This window comes from Rhododendron vialii, chromosome 6a (assembly GCF_030253575.1).
Source record: "Rhododendron vialii isolate Sample 1 chromosome 6a, ASM3025357v1".
In the NCBI taxonomy this organism is placed as follows: Eukaryota; Viridiplantae; Streptophyta; class Magnoliopsida; order Ericales; family Ericaceae; genus Rhododendron; species Rhododendron vialii.
Genome location: NC_080562.1, coordinates 32,440,743 through 32,461,547, shown reverse-complemented (window position 1 = coordinate 32,461,547; position 20,805 = coordinate 32,440,743). Strand labels below are relative to the sequence as shown.

Here is a 20,805-nt window from a genome sequence, read left to right as displayed (position 1 = left end):
AATTGAACAAATCGAGCTCGACGTTAGATTAGACCTTTGCTTTGCTCTTCCTCCGTGTTTGTTCGGCTGCAAAACTCTCGAGGCTCTCACATTGAATTACCAAAATAAGGTACAAAATAATTCCCTCCCGGCGGATACGTGTTTCAAGTATCTTACTCCAGCAGGCCTTCCGTCGGTCCACACCTTGTCTCTAACTAATGTATACTCCATTTTTCAAGGCGTTATGATTTGTTTTCTGGGAAAAACTTCCCTCTCCTTGGGAAACTGTGCTTGAAAAATTGTAGAGGACTTGCTAGTCTTTGTATTAAATGCCCGGTCGTAGAAATTTTAGAACTTGACCCTTTGTGGCTAAATGGTTTGGATGTTTCTGGCATTGGGTTACTTGAATTACGAGTCACAAAGTGCTTCCGATATGTCAGTAGCTGGGCAAAGATTTTGGCCCCAAGCCTCCAGAGTTTATATTGGGAAGGCAAAGTTTCTCTGGATTTTACAGTAGAAAGCTTCAGAGACCTCAAAGCATTCTCCCTTTGGTTTTACTACAAAGTACCAAATACAGCGACATGGCAGAGTGCATCCACCTTACTGTCAGCAATCTGTTTTGTAAGATCCATGACGTTTGTCGGGAGTGGAAGCCAAGTTCTTGAGGTCAGTTTCTCATCACTAGATTTGTAAAATACAGTTCAGTAGCTTAACAAAATTGAGTTTAATTGCTCCTTCTGTGTGAGATCAATTGCGTTTGTTTGCTTTGAACTTTTTTTTAGTAATTGGGTTGGTGTAATATTCTCAGTAGCTTTTGTTGAACTTGGGGTCTCTTTTTCCCACTTTTTCCATTTCTCCTATAAGAGGATAAAAAATGTAAACGAATATGACCAGGGTTCTAAAAATTCACGTGTGCTATTGTGTTGGATCCTATTTTCGTATTCTCTCTTCATGTGATCCCTAAAACTTGGGTTGTTTTCATGTACCAAAAGAGTACTATGATCCGTGAGTGATGAGTCAAAGGGTTCAGAAATCACTGTCCAGGTGTTGGAGTTTTATTACCCCATTCTAGTTTTTCCATCTTTGTCGTATTGTTTTTTAATCCCTAGTCTTTTGTTCTCCCTTGCAGACTTTGGCAAAAATAGATTCTGAAGGTGGTCTTCCATGTTCTTTCAATAACCTCATAACCTTGGAGCTCCATACTAAGATGACCAAAGATGAAATCACAGGGATAATATGCTTGCTTAGAAGCTCTCCAATACTCCGGACCATCACCATAACTGCAAATAGTTATTCCCACACTAGAAATGAGGTAATTATGAACCTAATTATTCAGCATACTCTTTTGAAAATTTGTTATGAAATTTTCTCGAATGTGGCCTATTTGAAATGACTGCCTTCTAAGAACGAGGGACAAAGCATTATACTCTTCTGAAACTCAAAAACATGCTTGACGTTAGATTATGCTTACCACGGTTGTGTTAATCTTGCGATGCATTAGTTTTAAGTTTATTATGGTTTGCAATAAGTTTTCCGCTGTATATTTTCTGTGTGTCGGGGTTGGTAGGTAATTTGCGGTGGTTTCTGAGAGTTGTATTTGTTTTAGAGTTCAATTGTATTTGTTTTAGTAATGTTCTTGTATAGCTACAAACATATTTTACACACTTCCCACACTTTGCTCCGTTCCTTAGGTCTTTGTGGGCCTTCGCTTGTCATCGGCTCCCCAAGGCATTTTGTGAGCCTTTATCTTCTTTCGATAGCATAGTTTTGTATATTTTGTGTTTTGTGGATTAGTACTCTGTGTTCTGTTCCTTAGACTCTTGTTTCATCTTCACTCATTGTAGGCGTGTCTTATTATTGTAACGGCAACAACACAATTGTATTTTTCTTGCTATATACTGGAGTTTCTTGATCTGTTCCTAAAAAAAACAAAACAAAAAGCATGCTTAACATTTTTCTAACCCGTTTTGATTAAATTTAAGGTAGCGGACGTTTCACTCACACTACATATGCATTGGTTCAATACGTTGAATCGTTCTCTATATGTGATAAATCTCTTCATGTTGATGCATATTATGGAACCCAATTTACGCACCCAAATGTATTTCGAAACACTTAGCTGTGATAGATCTTGTGTATGCCTTGTTTTGCAATCGTATTGAAATTGTTTAAAAAATATTTAAATGTGGTTGATACGTTAGTAGTTAAGTTAGGATATTTTTGGCTTTTAGTATTTCATGTCGCATATTTTCCAATACCTTTGAATGATTTCGCATATTTCACATTTATAACGACGCAAATTGTTAACCTTTCTGAAGGTGTGTCATGACATGTATTTTTTGCAATCTATGTGTTGAACAATTTGTGTGTGGTTTTCAATGTGCGTCAAACTGTAATTGAAAGTAGAAAATTTTCCCGCATTATAACGATATTATTATGTTTTGTGTTACTTTCAGAAGTGGAATGAAAAACAATATTGGATATCTCAAATTCAAAAACTTAAGTCAATCAAGTTTCACCTTAAGGTTGTAAGGAGTAATGTGCGAGCATAAGAGTGCAGTACTCTAGTTAGTGAAATTATTGCTTGGGCATGGAAGATCGTTGCAGGAAATGACCCAACTTCGAAGAGCAAACTGGTTGTTCCTCCTCTCTAGCGGTAAGGGATTCGTTTTGAGATAATGAAGTTTGCACGGCCATCTTATAATGTTGCAATCTCTTTTTCTTTCATAGGACCCCCTAATTGAGGAAGACGCTTTTATTATAATTTCTTTGGCAAATTTTATTTTTTATTTTATTTATTTTTACTTTTGTCACATTTATTAATGAAACTTTATACTATTCATTGACATTTTGGTCCTAATTTGTTGTCCTTGCCTTTTCAAAGTGCTTTGTGTTTAGTCATGGTGGTGCATCATGCCTTGAGTTTTCAATACATTTACCAGAAGTCTAGCGTGAGCTCTTATGATACAAGTGAGGCGATAACATTCCTCTTGAGTTTTCAGCAGTAGTCTCTCTAATGGAAAGATGGTTCAAGTTTAATGTTCACAAAAAGCATTGTTGCGACTCTTTCACTGGTATGACAACTGAAATAAGAATGAGTTTAGCCTAAGTTAATTTTTCTTAAAGAAAGTCGGTACTATTAAATTTAAATGATCTTTTTCTTTAGACATTTTTCAAAATTTGGGAGAGTAATCATTCATCTCTACAAGGGGAATTGCAAAACTATAATTTATGAACCGAAGTTGAACAAAAATCAGATGAATGACTAATTTAAAAAATTTGACGCAAGTATAACAAAAATTGAAAAAAGCAATTAAAAATTCAGAAAAGGCAAACAAAAAAACCCAGAAACATAATTTATTCCTAAAGGTCTCTTACGATGTCGTTGAATTTTACCTTATTCATTGGTATGTTCTCATTACTGGAACCTTATGAATCCCCTCTCCTCGGGTATTGTCATATCCACTCCAAATCCTCTGTCTTCATTCAGTGCCATTGGCGCATTGTAACGTGGGGTATGCACATATTAGATAAAAATAAAATTACTCTCGTGCATAATTTTTTAATTTGCACTAATATAAATGTCTTAATATGTTGTTTAAGTTAATAAATATTTAAAAACTACTATATAAAAATATCAATTTCTTCTCACAACAATAAATTATGTGTCGGTCTATTTATAAGAGTTGATAACATGTAAGTTCAATATTCAATCAATTTCCTTGACTTGTTAGTAAAATAAAAAAATAAAGAGTGTAAGAAATTATAAAAGAAAAGACTTTTTTTTTTCAACTGAGGTATCTATTACAGTATTATTATAAATCTTATGGGAGGTCAATGAAAGGGTAGAAATGTAAATTATTAGTTTCTGTTAATAGAAGTCACCCGAACTCTGTTAATAGAAATGTAAATATAGAAAAAAGTTTCTATATTTGTCAGAAATCTCTGGGGAGGTAAGTGAAATTTACCCTTAAAAATTTCTAATTTGCTTGTTATTATTGGTAAAAACAAATTGTTGGTTCGTTCTTGGAAAGTAAAAATAGTTTTCCGAACTCAGTTATATGACTGACGAGACAAAATCACAAACCTTCCAACTCTCGACCACAACTCGAGAGTTGGAGAAGTTTTTTGGAGACTCAAAAAGTATATTCTATTCAAAAAGTAATTTCAGAGAATTAACAATTCCAATTCAATTCTTCATTATTTACCTCCAAAACTCTCCCCCGGTTCTTTTTCCATTTATTGTTTGATATTATTTTTTTCCTCCTTTCATTAGATGCATGTTTTTTTTTCCTCATTTCAACTCATTATTCAAACCAATACAATGATAGGATAGTGTAAATGAGAAAAAATAATTTTATGAGTTCAAATTGTTTGAATTTACATTTGATGTTATTTCAAAATGCATTTACATATACTTAATATTAGACTCATTTTGAAGGGATTATTAATGTCTTTCTAATAATACCAATTTTATAGAAAAATGATGTGTAATGTAAAAGTTATATGTAATTAATTGACGAAATTTTAGCAAAAAAGTAAATAGAATATTAGTGAAGGAGAGAAATGGAGATGGGTCTCCAATTGAGAGGTGATTCTCCAAATATGGAGAATGAGAATTGAATCTCCAAAATGGAGATGGATTGGAGAGCATGAATTCTCCAAAATGAAAAGTTTTGGTGCTCAAATGGAGATGGGTTGAAGATGCTCTAAAAGTAGAGTTACTACATTTCAAGAGTAGGCATCACAAGAGAAACTAAGTTCATTTCGGTGTGAGAAAATAACCGGCACTAGGGCCTAACCTTCCAATGACTGCCTTCTCGTTTCTTCTCTGTTCTTATTTCTTGTTTGATTTGAGTTCCAGCGTTCCCACCTCTGCCCCACACATGTGGTATCTCATCGGCAATTCTAGCCGTTCAAAGACGGTCCGGAATTTAGAAAGAAAAAAAGAGGAGAGAGAGTGGTGGGATGAGGGGAGGGGAGGGGAGGGGAGGGGAGGGAGAGGAAATAAATCTGAACCGTCTAGTACACATTCAGACAGTTGAAATCGCCGACAGATACCCTTCATGTGTTACTCGCTCGGCACCCAAAAATTTCTCCAAGAGTTGTGTATGTGACTTGGGGCCGTCCTTCAACCCTCTAAAGTCTAGCCTAAGTACTTTAAAAGCCGAAAACAGGAAAACCACCACAGCGAAGTCCATGGCCACACGAACCTCCAAGAAGTCGAAGAAGATGAGAAACATCAGACCTACAAACGTTTATCTACCCGACGAAATACTCCAGCACATATTCTCTTTCCTCCCATTCAAATCCCAAGCCCAAACAACGGTTCTTTCCAAACACTGGAATCACGCATCCCTATGGCGTTCCCACCGTCATCTCGACTTCTCCCCTCTACCTCTCAATCACCGTAACTCGCGACTCAGTCACGAACTCCGATCCAAGGCCACCGAATTCATACCCGACGTATTATCTCGCCGTGAACAAGACTCCAACCAGGATCGGTCCAAAGGTTTTTAGTGCCCAAAACCTAATAAAAAAAAGTGTGCCTTTAAAAATGTTTTTTGCACGGTTCCCCAAAAGGGGCAAACAATTTGGGATAGAGAGATTAATACTTAACAATATTTAGCACAAAATTAAGCACCACCAGCCAGGGCTTTGCATTTAACAACATAAATATAAATTTAAGCACCACCAGCAAGGGCTTTGCATAATAAGGAAATACTTAAGTACTTGAAGCCTCGCAAGCGAATAGAAGAGATATACTTTAAGACTGCGCAGCGTAGTATATAATGGTCATTCATTTCAATTTCTAATAAACTTAAGCACAAATCAAATAGAGAATAAAAAAAAGCCTTAATATCACTATCACTATTCTTTACTTTCTTTTTCTTTTTTCGTGCCCAAAAAGTAATATTTCAAAGTCCAATGAACATGATTTTTGACAAAATTATTATTTTTGCCGAACTCTATAAAATGAACGAAATCGATCATCAAAATATAATAAAAAAATAGCCGAAAATTTGAAAATGGACCGGAGGAGACACCACCACCACCCCTCCTTTCCGGGGGATATATAAAAGTTTCTCCTATAACATGAGACAAAACCCTTGGTCGTCGAACAGTTGAACCCGCTACCCCAGTAGATGTAGAAGCCCTAAACAGAAAAACCAACCAGAGCATCCCAATGGGAACACGATCCTCCAAGACGAACAAGGGTTAAAACCACAAGGCCAATAACAAGTCGGAGAAGAGAATCATCAGACTAGAACTGGCCTCTTGCCTAATAGAATCGGAGAACAGAAAAACCACCACAGCAAAATCCATGGCGACACGGATCTCCAAGGAGGAGGGTTTAAACTTTAAACCCTAACGCCGAAAACAAGTCGAAGAAGAAGAGAATCATTCGACACACAAGCAACGATGTACCAGACGAAATAGTACTCCATCACATATTCTCTTTCCTCCCTTTCAAACCCCTCGCACGAACCATCGTTCTCTCCAAACACTGGAACCAACTATCCCTATGGCGTTCCCACCCTCACCTCGACTTCTCCCACCTCTCTCCCAATGCTATGGAGCTCGTACCAATGCTGTTATCTCTCCGTCAACCCCACTCCAATATTACAACCTTTCGCTTGTCCGGTTGTATAAATTCCTCTTGCTTGCGCGATTGCATCAACCAAGTAATGCAGCACGGAATCGAACAATTCAAGCTCGACGCTCATTCCTTGCAGACTTTGTCAAAAATAGATTCTGAAGGTGGTCTCCCATGTTCTTTCAATAACCTCATGACCTTGGAGCTCCATACTAAGATGACCAAAGATGAAATCACAGGGATAATATGCTTGCTTAGAAGCTCTCCAATACTCCGGACCATTACCATAACTGCGAAGAGTTGTTCCAGCATTGGAAATGAGGTAATTATATGAGCCTAATTATTCGGTATACTCTTTTGAATTTTTTTTATGAAATATTGTCGTATGAGGGACAATGAATGTGGCCTATTTGAAATGCATGCCTTCTAAGAATGAGGGACAATGAATGTGGCCTGTTTGAAATGCTTGCCTTCTAAGAACGAGGGACAATGATACTCTTCTGAAACTCAAAATTAAGCATGCTTGACATTTTTTTAACCCGTTTTGATTATAACAGTTAAGATAGCGGACGTTTCACTCACACTACATATATATGCCTTGCTTCAATGCGTTTGAATAGTTCTCTGTTTGAGAAAAATCTCTTCATAGTGATAATGTTATGCATATACGGAACACAATTCACGCATCCAAATATAATTCGAAATATTTGACTTGTGATAAGATCTTGTGTATGCCTTGTTTTGCAATCGTATTGAAATTGTTTAAAAAATATTTAAATGTGGTTGATACGTTAGTAGTTAAGTTAGGATATTTTTGGCTCTTAGTATTTCATGTCGCATATTTTCCAATACCTTTGAATGATTTCGCATATTTCACATTTATAACGACGCAAATTGTTAACCTTTCTGAAGGTGTGTCATGACATGTATTTTTTGCAATCTATGTGTTGAACAATTTGTGTGTGGTTTTCAATGTGCGTCAAGCTGTAATTGAAAGTAGAAAACTTTCCCGCATTATAACGATATTATTATGTTTTGCGTTACTTTTAGAAGTGGAATGAAAAACAATATTGGATATCTCAAATTCAAAAACTCAAGTCAATCGAGTTTCACCTGAAGGTTGCAAGGAGTAATGTGCGTGATAGTAAGATGCATAAGAGTGCAGTCTAGTTAGCTGTTTGGGCATGGAAGAGCGTTGCTAGATATGACCCAACTTTAAAGAGCAAACTGGTTGGTTGTTCCTCCTCTCTAGCGATAAAGGATTCATTTTGAGATAATGAAGTTTTCACGGCCATCTTCTAAAGTTGTACGTAGTATTTTTTTACTTTGGCACATTTATGTTTGAAACTTTTATGCTACTCGTTGGCATTTTTGTCCAAAAAGATTTTGTTGTCCTTGCCTTTTCAAAGTGCTTTGTGCTTAGCCATAGTGCGTGCCTTCAGTTTTCAGTGCATTTACCAGAAGTCTAGTGTGAACTCTTGTGATATAAGAGAGGCGATGAAATTTTTCTTAAGTTTTCAGCAGTAGTCGCTTTGTTGGAATATGGTTTTAAGTTTAATGTTCAGAAAAAGCATTGTTGTGACTCAGTGGCGTAGCCAGAAATCTATGTAAGTGGGGGCATATTTTAAACACATTTCAACCATAAAATTTCGTTTTAAGCAATGTTAAAACATTTGTGCTAAGAATTGAAAAACCTAACATAATTTTTTAATATAGTAAAATACATATAATATAAAAACAATCGAACTACTTGAATTGTCTCAGCAAATCAAGTCTAAGAGCAATTCACTACACAATATTTAGCATTATTGCTCCCATTGTTAATAATTGCTGAAGTATAAAACATATAACCCATGATTTAGGCATTTTTGAATTTTGGACATAATGCATTAGAGAGTTCCAAATAGTAAGTGACGGCTATTTTTCACATTAAACATCTTATTTTGCCGATACAATGACAATGTTCAAATATGTGGAAAAGAAATTGAGAATGAAATGATAGTCGACTAGAGAAAATACAATTATGAAATACAATTAACGAGAGAAAATACAAAATATACATTTTAAAATCTTAAATTTAAAAAAAAAAAAAATTGAGCGGGGGGCAAGCGCCCCTGCTCGTCCTATTCTCCTCTGCACTGTTGTGACTCTTTTACTCGTACGACAACTGGAACACGAGTGAGTTTAGCCGAAGTTAATTTTTGTTCAAGAAAGTCGGTATTATTAACTTTTAATGATATTTTCTGTAGACCTTCTTCAAAATTTGGGAAAATAATCATTCATCTCGATGATGGGAATAAGAAAATTATAAAAATGAATCGAATCAACTAAAGATAGATTGGGGAACCGGAGCTTGTCGGTTACTTCTTAGTGTGTGCTTTGTGGGGGACTCATTTGGTACGCGAGAGTTCGCGAGAGAAGAAAAGAAATGGGGAGAGAGCTCAATCTCTCACTTGTTTGGAAGGGGAAGAAGGCGAGAGAGGGTGAGAGATGGAGGGAGACCAGAACCCCTCCCAAGCCTAGTTCCATTTCTCGCCAAAAGTGGCGAGATTTTGTGAGAAATGGGAGCGTGTGGTCCACCCTCTCGTCGTCGGACGAGTGGCTGTGCATCGCTGGAGAGAGAGAGAGAGAGAGAGAGAGAGAGAGAGAGAGAGAGAGAGAGAGAGAGTACCAGGTTTGCTGAAGATGAGAGGGAGAGAATTTCAGCTCGTCGGAGAGTCGCCGGAACTCTACTAGTCACTTGTGAGAATTTGATTTCTCACCGTTATTTGGATGGGAGGGTGAGAAATTACACCAATTTATTTTCTTTTCTCATTAGTGAGGGAGAACACACCCCTTTCTTTGCTTTTCTCACCCTTCTATCCAAAAGGGCTGTTAGAGTCCCATGCCTCTCTCTTTTTTGAATGTTCTTTTGCCTCTGAAGTGTGGAAGCAACTTTTGGTAAGGAATGACCTTGTTAGGTTAGGAATGTTTTGCCTTTGTCTCCGGAGCTTGACTAGGCTGTGCAGAATAGAAGGGGGGAAAGGTCTGAGAAAAGCTATTTACAAACTCTCTCTGGTTGCTGCAATCTACAGCTTGCGGGGGGAGTGTAATTTGAGAATTTTTCAGCAAAAAAGTCGTGGTGTGGCTGATAGTACTGGGGTCATTTTTGATGCTGTCAGGGCTAAGTTGCGCTCTTGGTCATCAGTGAAGTTCACTGCGTGCAGTAGGTGGATTTGTGACGATTGGCTTTTGGATTCTCGTATTTTTGATGTAAACAATTGTTAGATAAGTTTCCGTTCTTTGTCAATAGATGACAAAGAGCTGAGCTTTGTTGCATGTTACCTGGGATATGCCCCTGTGGTTTGTAGCTTCTGCTTTTTTTTTTTTTTGGTATAAATGAATTTACTTACCGAAAAAAATTTGATAAGGCGACATGAAGACAGATTTTTAATTTTTTTTTGCATCTTTAGTGAATTTTTTATTTCCTTTGGTCATATCTTTTCTACTTTTGTAGATTTATATCTTTGAGACGAATGACTAATTAAAAAAAGTTGATGCAAGTATAAATATTTGAGAAAAGGCTAGCATAAATTGAGAAAATACGAAAAAAAAGATGCTGCATACACTACATTGTTCTACTGCATTTCATGCGGGGCCCATTCCGGATTTCACAAAAACCCCAAAAAAGACTCATAAATTTTAAAATATTGATTTATGAGGTTCTATAAAAAATCAACTCCAACGAATATCAGTAAATATTGTTTCTAGATTCATATAGACGAAACTAAACATTTGAGCAGTTAAATGCGCAGTTTCACCCCTATAGATTGAAAAATAATATTTACTGATATTTGTTTAAGCTGATTTTTTACCTTTGTTCATAAAATAATATTTTAAAATTTATAAATATCTTTTTTGAATTTTTATGGGACCTAGAGTGTAACTCACACGAAATTCATGTAGTATACCATGTGGTACCTTAGGCTCTGTTTGGAACTTAAGGAAAAGAAAAGAAAGGAAGGAAAATAAAAGAGAAAGAAAATGAGAAAGAAAATTTACTATTTATTACATTCAAAATCTTTATTTTTTTCTTCTCTCTTCCTCTACAACCAAACCACAGGAGGGAACATTCTTTAATTTTCCTTTCTTTTTCCTGAGTTCCAAACAGAGCGTTAATCTTTTTCGTCGCTGGTTTTATGAGAAACAGAGAAACGAGTACTACTCTATTTGAATAGCCGATGATCTCACAATCCTTCATTCAAATTCGAAACCCTAATAAAAAGAGAGAAAACAACAATGGGAACAGCCTCCGAGGAGAACAAGAGCTCAACGGTTGGGGCAGAGATTAACAAGATGGAGGAGGGGAGAATCAGCAGAGACAGAATCAGTGATTTACCGGTCGAATTACTCCACCGCATATTCTCTCTCCTCCCATTCAGATCCATCGTCCAAACCGTCCTTCTCTCCAAACACTGGAATCACCTATCCCTATGGCGTTCCCACCCTCATCTCGACTTCTCCCGCCTCTCTCGCAATTACATGGATATGGATTTCATACCAACGGTGTTATCTCGCCGTCAACCGGACTTCAATATTACCACCTTTCGCATCTCCGGTAACGTAAGTGCCCCTTGCTTGCAGGATTGCATCGATCGAGTAATGAAGCAAAGAATCGAACAACTCGAACTTGACGTTGATACAGGCTGTTGCTTTGATCTCCCTTCGAGTTTATTTTATTGCAAGACGCTTAGGGTTCTCGATTTGAATATTAGAGTCAAATCGAATATATCCAGGTACGGATTTCCTAGTCCGGTTTTGTTATCGCCTCGTAGTTTACCTCTCCTTAGGAAACTGTGCTTGAAAGATTGTAGAGGAATGTATGATCTCAATATCAACATCCCAGGCCTAGAAATTTTGAAACTTGATGGATTGCGGCTGAAAAGTTTGGATATTTCTGGCACTGGGTTACTGGAACTACAAGTGACGAGGTGCTTGCGGCTGAAAAGTTGGGTCAAGATTCTTGCTCCCAATCTGCGGAGGCTCTACTGGGAAGACAACTTTAATGTGAAATGCGTGACGGAGAGCTTTGAAGACCTCAATACAGGATCCGTTTGTTTTGCCTGTATCCCACCAAATCCAGCGACATTACAAAGTGCAGCGGCTTTTATATCTGCACTCTGTTTTGCTCGATCTCTGTCTGTCAGAAGCCATGTTCTTAAGGTCAGTTTCTCACTGAATTTCTATAGCCCAAGTCATTGTTTTAACCGGATCAATATAAACTGTTGGTGCCTTGGTGGTGGCACTACAAGAAAAATCATTTTTCATAGCGGACAAAAAACGGTATCAGTGTGTTACAAATAGCATTCATAAAAATGCTATGTTAGCCCATGTTATTAAAAGTCTTGCCTATTAATAGCGTTTAGTGCCCGCTATGGTTCAAAAGATTTTATAGCGTTCGTGGCACGTTGTGGTTAAGAGTATATTATAGTGTTTAATGACCACTATGGTTTAAAAGATTTAGTAGCATTTATTGAACGCTATGATTTATTAAACATTAATAGCGTTCATCTGCCACTATGTCTAAGTAATCTATTGTAGCACAATATAAATGCTATATTTTATTTCCCTGTAATAGCATCATCTGAACTCTATTAAAACGAATGCTTCCATTGCATTTCTGGCCGTTAGAACTGTTTCATACATACAACTCTAAGTCTGCTAAACTTTTCATTTTGAATAGCAAGATCAAGAACAATCTATCAAATCCTATAGCGAATCCCCCAATTGCTTCAAAAGAAATACCATTGCATTCACACATCGCTCCTTCGAAAACTACTAGGAGACTTGTATTCCTCCAACATCAGTATTTAAGTAGGAGTACAAAATAGAAGGAAATTAGTAGCTAGCTATCCTCCACGTGCTAACTCATTTGCAAAGAGATCATATGCACTTTCAAATCTCTCAAAACTAAGTTGCCTAGCTACATGTCTTGTACAAAAAAGGAGTTAGCATATTCCAACCAACACTAGCACTAATATCTCCATCTTGAGAAAAAGTGACGAAGTATTGATCTTCTCTTTCAACCAATCGAATTAATACAAGCTAATTAAGGAATCAATTTAGCCATCTTGGTATTTGTCATTTGTTACTCTAGCTTGTAATGTTGGCACCGAGAGAAAGCTATTGTTAACCGAGTTTTGGTTCAGTCTCCCACCCAGCCCAACCCAAAGCCCATCGGGCTCCCACAAAAAATTGGGCCCGGCCAAGCCTGCCCAATGTCCAAAAATCTAGCCCAGACCCAACCCTAAGCGCTAATGTATCCGGGCTTGGGCTTGGGCCCTGGTTATTTAGGGCATTTTTCTTAGAACTTTCATATATAGAAGTAAAAATAATATTTTAGCGTAGTTTTTATTTTAATTACTTGAAAATGAAGGATTTTTTGAACTTCATGGAATCATATACAAGTGTTTATTGAGTGCATGACTTTAAGGCAATGTATTCAACATAATTGAATAATGTAGGCAAAAAATATTGAATAAAATATGTCTTTCTATTAAATAAACCATGAATGGCACATTCTAAATGATTTCCAATTAAAATGAGTTAATAAATTGCTTGTCGAGCACATTTCAACTACAACATTATCGCTCTTCATCAATGCTAATAAAGTCACTACCAATATTTTCATTAAGATCCATAAAAGAAAAAGGCACTACTAGTAACTAACCAATTAATTCAAAAAACTAAATAGATGTCACACAAAGGGGAACGCAAAATAAAAGTTGGCTATCGCAATTATTGTGAGAGGAAATTTTTGGAGCTTGAACTTGAAGCTTTAGGAATTTTTTTTTTCTTTTTGAAATTCAAATCCTTTAGGAACTTAAGAGCTTTAAAATGGAGACATTAGAAATAGTGTTGTGTTGAAAAAGTACAAAAGACGTGTAAGGAGAGAATTGTGCAAAAAGAATTGAAAACTTGTAGTATTTATAGAGTTAGAAACTAACTGCAATATCGCGCTTGAATCGGGCTAAAATGTTTGGGCTTCGGGCCGGGCTAATCAGGTAGCCCAATGGATCGGGCTTTTGGGCCGGGCTAGGCTTCAAAACGTCTACTGCAAGCCCTATCCATAGAGATTGGGTAGGGCCTAGGGCCGGGCTACCATTGGGTCCGGGTTGGGCTAAAGTTCAACGGGCTTGGGCGGGCTTCGGGCCACTAGGCCGAATTTACACCCCTACTCCCATCCATCAGATCTAATTTTGAGTTGTTATGGGTCTACTTTTTTTTTTGAAAGGAAAAAAGAAAACGACCATATGTAATAGAGTCGAAATGTGCACCTTTGTAAAATTTAACTTGATCACACATCGATAAATATGTTGAAAAATGACAAAATGGACAACAAATGTGATTTCTAAATTTCATCCATCATTTTATCTATAACAATTGTATACAAACGTTTTAAATATCAATTGTTGATCAAGCTAATTATAGTAGTGATATATGTCTACGAGATCTAATGTTTAAACGGTTTGGATTATTATTATGGGCCCAAAGTGACCTACAACACCCAAAAAATAGCCCAAAATGCAGGATAGGCACTGTCCCGGATCCAATTTTCTTGTACTTTAAAAAAGTTTTAATTTGCTTTTTATTGGCAAAAAAAATATATGATTGTGTTTGGTTGGGAGTTTAGTTTAGTTTAGTTTTGGTAGTGGGGGAAGAGAGAAATAGAGTAATGATTGAAGATAGAGATAATAATTGGAGAGAGATAGAGAGAGATGAGAAACTAATAATTAGAAAAATAGGGTAATGATTAGAGAAAGAAATAGGGTAATGATTGAAAACAAAACTAAAACTAAAACAAAACGGTTAACCGAACAAAGCCATGTTGGTTTTTTCTTGGAAAATGAAATTACTTTTTCAAACTCTGTAATATGACGAGACAATAGAAAAATAAGATTCATGTAGTCTACTCCAATTAATTGGGATACAATACCCGACTTGATTTGGTTTGGTTTGTTGTACTCCTATATATGACGAGACAAATTCACAAAACCCTTCGTCCTTGAGCCCTCTAGACTAGAATAGAAAAAAACCACTAGAGCAACATCCATGGTGACACCATAGTTGTCACAGGCGAAAAGCGCACCGAGGCGCAAAGTCTTGTTGGGCTTGAGGCGAGAGCCGCAAGGCGAGGCGCACCTATGCGGAAAAAAATAGTAAAAATAGCACACACTAATATTTCAATTAATAAGCACTACTAAGCCAATGAGTTTACCATCCAAAAATACATAAAAATATTCATGAAATGTCAAATAGCCACCGAGCTCGCATAGACAAAAACTAAAACGTCAAAATCAATAAAAGACAAGCATCCAAGTACTTTTCCTAGTTGCACTTCAATCATCCTAAGGAGTCAGGAGACTCAGGATAGGATAGGATAGGAGACAGACAAGAGAGTTGAAGTCTTGAAGAGATCGTTGACAGCAGCAGCAGAGATCGACGACACAGTAGCAACAGAGATCGACGAGCAGTAGCAGACAGAGATCGAGTGAGAGAGGCATCGGCTGAGACCCCTTTTGTGTTTTTTTGTTTCAAATCTAACGGCGAGGGTAAGATCTTTAAAATCCTAGGGCTGAGATCAAATTTTAAGAGAAGTGCGCTTTTCTTGCGCCTCTCGCCTTTTGCGCCTTCCCTGCGCTTTATTGAAGTCGCTGCGCCTGGGCTACCTCAAGGCGCAAGAGGTGCGTTGGGCCTCGCTTGGCGCCTAGGCGCGCTTTTGACAACTATGGGTGACACGGATCTCCAAGGAGGAGGAGGGTTTAAACCCTAACACCGAAAATAAGTCGAAGAAGAAGAGTATCATTACACACACAAACATTGATCTACTAGACGAAATACTCCATCACATATTCTCTTTCCTCCCTTTCGAACCCCTTGCACGAACTGTCGTTCTCTCCAAACACTGGAACCACCTATCCCTATGGCTTTCCCACCCTCACCTCGACTTCTCCCTCCTCTCTTCCGATGCTATGGAACTTGTACCTACGGTGTTGTCTCGCCATCAACCCCACTCCAATATTACCACCTTTCGCCTCTTCGGTTCCATAAGTTCCTCTTGCTTGCGCGATTGCATCGACTGAGTAATGAAGCACGGAATCGAACAGCTCGAGCTCGACATTCCTTTAGAACATAGCTTTGATCTCCCTTCGAGTTTGTTCAATTGTGACACACTTAGGGTTCTCACATTGAATCACCAAAATAAGGGACAAACTGAAAACGGTGCAGGCCGGGTCCAGCAGGCCTTCCATCAGTTCACAGCTTGTCCGTTGGTCCACACCTTGTCTCTAATTGATGTATGCTTAAGCCGTGGTTGGGATTTCTTTTCTGGGAAAAACTTCCCTCTCCTTAGGAAACTGTGGTTGAAAAATTGCGGAGGAATGACTAGTCTTTATATCAAATGCCCGAGCCTAGAAATTTTAGAACTTGACCATTTGTGGCTAAATGGTTTGGATATTTCTGGCCTTGGGTTACTGGAATTACAAATCTCAAAGTGCTTCCAACATGTCAATAGTTGGGCAAAGATTTTGGCCCCAAGTCTCCACAGAGTTTGTATTGGGAAGGCAAAGTTTCTGCGAAATTTACAGTAGAAAGCTTCAAAGACCTCAAAACATTCTCCCTTTGGTTTTACTACAAACTACTCCAAAGTTGTACTCCCTCGGTCCCAATTTAAGTGTCCACCACGGTTTTGCGTGCCATTTTCAATTGCTTATATCTCTCAATGTATATTGCTAAAAATATGCAATATGAATCTTGTTTGATAGATCTCAATTATTTCTATAAGACAATGATTTTAAAAACATAAAACATAATATATATTAAGAGATATAAGCCATTGAAAATGGCACACAGAACCGTAATGGACACTTAAATTTGGACAGAGGGAGTACCAAATAGAGCGACATTGCGGAGTACATCCACCTTACTATCTCCTGACCAGAGTTACAAAAATTCATCGAAACACAAAATATGTCAAAACAAGCAGTTTTTTGATTCATTAATTTTATTTGTTCTGAATTGTTTTAAATATAGTCCTTTTTTACTTTTTCTAATTTTTCTCATTGAGACGAACCTAAAAATACAAATGTTTAGTATAAAAGCTAAAAAAAACTATCACTAACTGCATGTTTTCGCCCGTCTACTCCATTTTAGATGCGTGGCGGTAATGGATGTTTTGAGGTGAGTATATTCTAGGATAGACTATTTGCACTGAATTCTTTTGGTTTTCATCAAATGGCACTTCTTTGTCATCCTTTTTATATGACACGCATGAATTATAATTTAAGTGTTTAAACCAGAAAATTTTGGTAATTTTGTTTGTCAACGAATACCTTGCTTGATGGTGATAATTTTTAGAATATACTGTTTTTAGGTTTTGATTTGTGCCAGGATGGTATTCACAGTTTGATCGCGGTGTAGAACATGTTTATACAACTGATAATCTCCGTCCAATTTACTCCCCCATCTCACATTCTATTTCTTGGTCCGTGTTTAGAACACATGATATTAAAGGACATATGCAATTATTGTAGTCAAACTTGGATTGGGAGGCTTTATGTTTCAAAAATTGCACATTAATTCTTGGTTTTGAATATATTCGTAGCCAAGTGCAAATGATAGATGTGAAAAATTACAATTTCTACTAGTTTGTGACATCTCAAAATGAAAAGATGGGTAAGCAATTTGGGATGAAAGTTGAAGTTCATTCTTACAATGTGTGTTTGATTTCAATACTGGAGGCTTGCTCTACGTTTTTGGTGATCCTACAACAGATTACCTCTACAATGGCTTAATACAACTTAATTAAGGAATCAATTTAACCATCTTGGTATTTGTCATTTGGTACTCTAGCGGTCTAGCCTATAAGATGGACACCTGTGCTATTGTTTTGTATCCTATTTTATTGATGTGAATCGCGATCCCTAAAACTTGAGCTGTTTTCATGTACCAAGAAAGTAATATGAACCATGAGTCAGAGGTTTTAGAAATCACTGTCCATGTGTTGGAATTTTAGTTTTTCCATCATTGTCGCATTGTTTTTTAATCCAAAGTCTTTTGTTCTCCCTTGCAGACTTTGTCAAAAATAGATTCTGAAGGTGGTCTTCCATGTTCTTTCAATAACCTCATGACCTTGGAGCTCCATACTAAGAATCCCAAAGACGAAATCACAGGGATAATATGCTTGATTAGAAGCTCTCCAATACTCCGGACCATCACCATAACTGCAAAGAGTTGTTACGGCACTGGAAATGTGGGTAATTATGAACCTAATTATTTGGTATACTCTTTTGAAAATTTGTTTTGAAATGTGGCCTATTTGAAATGCCTGCCTTCTAAGAACAAGGGACAATGAATGTAGCCTATTTGAAATGCCCGCCTTTTGAGAACGTGGGACAATGATACTCTTCTGAAACTCAAAAGCATGATTGACATTTTTCTAAACCTTTTTGATTATAAAAGTTATGATAGTGGATGTTACACTCACACTACATATATGTGCCTTGCTTCAATACGTTGAATCGTTCCCTGTACATGTACATGATAAATCTGTTCGTAGTGATGATGTTATGCATAATACAGAACACAATTTACGCACCCAAATATATTTCGAAACATTTAACTGGTGATAAGATCTTGTGTATGCACTGTTTCGCAATCATATTGAAATTGTTTAAATAAAATTTAAATGTGGTTGATATGTTACTAGTAGTTGAGTTATGATATTTGTGGCTTTTAATATTTCATGTCACATATTTTCCAATACCTTTGAATAATTTCGCATGTGTCACATTTATAACGGTGCAAATTGTCAACCTTGTGGAAGGTGTCATGACATGTATTTTTTGCAATCTATGCGTTGAATATTTTGTGTGTGGTTCTCGATGTGCGTTCAGCTCTAATTGAAAGTAGAAAACTTTTCCGCATTATAATGATATTTGTTATGTTTTGCATTACTTTCAGAAGTGTACGTGGCAGGAAAAACAATATTGGATATCTCAAATTCAAAAACTCAAGTCAATCGAGTTTCACTTGAAGTTTGCAAGGTAGTAACCTCCATAAGAGTGTAGTCTAGTTAGTGAAATTATTGCTTGGGAATGGATGAGCATTGCAGGAAATGACCCAACTTTAAAGTGCAAACTGGTTGTTCGTCCTCTCCAACGATGAGATAATGAAATTTGCACGGCCATCTTCTAATTCTTCCATAGGACACCCTAATTGATTAAGATGCTTTATTGTAAGTTCTTTGGCAACAACTAATAGGATGGCTTTTTTTTGTTTACTTTGGAACATTTATGTTTGAAACTTACTATTCATCGACATTTTTGTCCTAAAAGATTTTGTTGTCCTTGCCTCTTCAAAGTGCTTTGTGCTTAGCCATGGTGCTTGGATCATGCCTTCAGTTCCAATTACATTTACCAGAAGTGAGAATCTTATGATATAATAAGAGAGGCGATAAAATTCCTCTGAAGTTTTCAGCAATAGTTCTGTTGGAATATGGTTTAAGTTTAATGTTCATAAAAAGCATTGTTGTGACTCTTTCACTGGTACGGCAACTGAAATAGGAGTGAGTTTAACCTAAGTTAATTTTTCTTAAAGAAAGTCGGCACTATTAACTGTTAATCATCTTTTCTTTAGACCTTCTTCAAAATTTGGGAGAGTAATCATTCTTCTCGACGAGAGGAATTGTAAAACTATAAAATATGAACCGAAGAATGGGGGTGTGTTACTACGAATCCCATCCCATGGGATTGAAGTTTTGAGACTAAATTCTAACTGGACTGTATTGAATGGGACCAACTCAAAGCAGATGTTTAAAAGGGTAAAAGGCACACCAAAAATTCTAGCACCAGAAACACACTTCTACACTTTTCGCACTGTAGAAGGGGTAAAATCAGGAATGGCGTCGTTGATCACCGTTTACAGTGTTTGTAGTGGCACGGAATAACGGGCCTGGACCGGGTCTGAGACACGAACCCCCGGGCAACGACCAAATTGGTTCCAGCATCCATCAGGGTCTCTCTCTGAACAATGCCCGAACCACCAGCGTGCCGAGGCTCAGTATCAGTGTCGTTCGTTACAAAATAGTACGATCATCTACGATGCTTCGGGTACTGAGACTCGTCCTCTGGTACCCGAAAAAGTTGCTCCACCAGCGCCATCGTGACGCGGTCAGACGGTTATGCCAGCAGGACCCTCATTAATGATGCTAACTTGGCCACGTGCTTTGTAACTGCCTCGCTCGGTATGTCACCTTTGACATTACTCGAGGCAGTTACCCGGCGTATCTTACAAGTGCTCCGTAACTGCTTTGCTCGGTACGTCATTTCTGACGTCAACTGAAGCGGTTACCCGAACGTGCCTTGCACGCACTTACTTGGGGACCAAGTAAGGTGCGGCCTATATAAGGGAAGGAAGATCAACCCCAAAGAGGTGCGCCGTTCCTCTCGATCCCTACTCAAACCCTACTTACACCACTTCTAAGATCTAACTTGATCGTCAGATGATCACTGGACTGTCTTCAGCCCTAGTGACTCGCTGCAGGTAAGGCGGAAGGAGCGCGGAGCAGCTAAGGAAGAGAGCGGAGCCCGATCACGGTTTAGATCCCGATTAATTGAACCCCACAGTGTTGTTTCCTAAACTCGAGGGACGGGTTGACTGTGTCCCTGGAGGGCCCAAGTCGCTCCAAATGAGCTACTAAATCCAAAATGGCCTTGGAATGCCACGAGGACCTATACCCGGGATGTTGAGAGACATGTCACATGTGGTTTGGTGGCTAAAAACAAGGGCTTCTTGTTGGGTCTCAAGGATAGGTCGGTGTGAGACACGCAATGTAGTTCATGTCGCGATATTTTCGGGCTCTACCTAGCAAGATAAGAGTGGGACACTAATCTTCGACAAATTCAGGATAAGCTATAGAAAATCTCGGAATCTATATATTCTGAAATGAAACATATCAAATCTGTAAGAGCATCTCCAATCCATACTACATTTCTTCATTTTGGAGGAAAAACATTCTCCAACCCATCCTCTAAAACTCTCCTCCATTTGGGAGGATGAACTTTGATCCTCTAAATATAGAGGATGAAGGAAAAAATAGAGAATCTCCTCCAAATATGTGTTGGAGTTGAGAAATAGAGTGTTGGGTTGGAGTTGAGATAAATAGTACAATTCTCTAAATCTAGTTTTCA

At 37.7% G+C, this 20,805-nt stretch overlaps 2 protein-coding genes across 2 annotated transcripts in view; both read left to right on the top strand.

Moving 5' to 3' along the window:
• Positions 1 to 2,766, top strand: part of LOC131330606 (putative F-box/FBD/LRR-repeat protein At4g03220) — a 44,777-nt gene extending 42,011 nt beyond the window's left edge. The window contains exons 2-3 of the mRNA XM_058364237.1: positions 1,109 to 1,291; positions 2,436 to 2,766. Of these exons, the coding sequence (XP_058220220.1) occupies positions 1,109 to 1,291; positions 2,436 to 2,531 (279 nt within the window). The 3' untranslated portion in view covers positions 2,532 to 2,766. The remainder of the gene's footprint in view (positions 1 to 1,108; positions 1,292 to 2,435) is intronic.
• Positions 1 to 18,983, top strand: part of LOC131330607 (putative F-box/FBD/LRR-repeat protein At4g03220) — a 51,206-nt gene extending 32,223 nt beyond the window's left edge. The window contains exons 2-4 of the mRNA XM_058364238.1: positions 10,847 to 11,779; positions 17,688 to 17,867; positions 18,581 to 18,983. Of these exons, the coding sequence (XP_058220221.1) occupies positions 10,856 to 11,779; positions 17,688 to 17,867; positions 18,581 to 18,664 (1,188 nt within the window). The 5' untranslated portion in view covers positions 10,847 to 10,855 and the 3' untranslated portion in view covers positions 18,665 to 18,983. The remainder of the gene's footprint in view (positions 1 to 10,846; positions 11,780 to 17,687; positions 17,868 to 18,580) is intronic.
• The last annotated feature ends 1,822 nt before the right edge of the window (positions 18,984 to 20,805 follow it).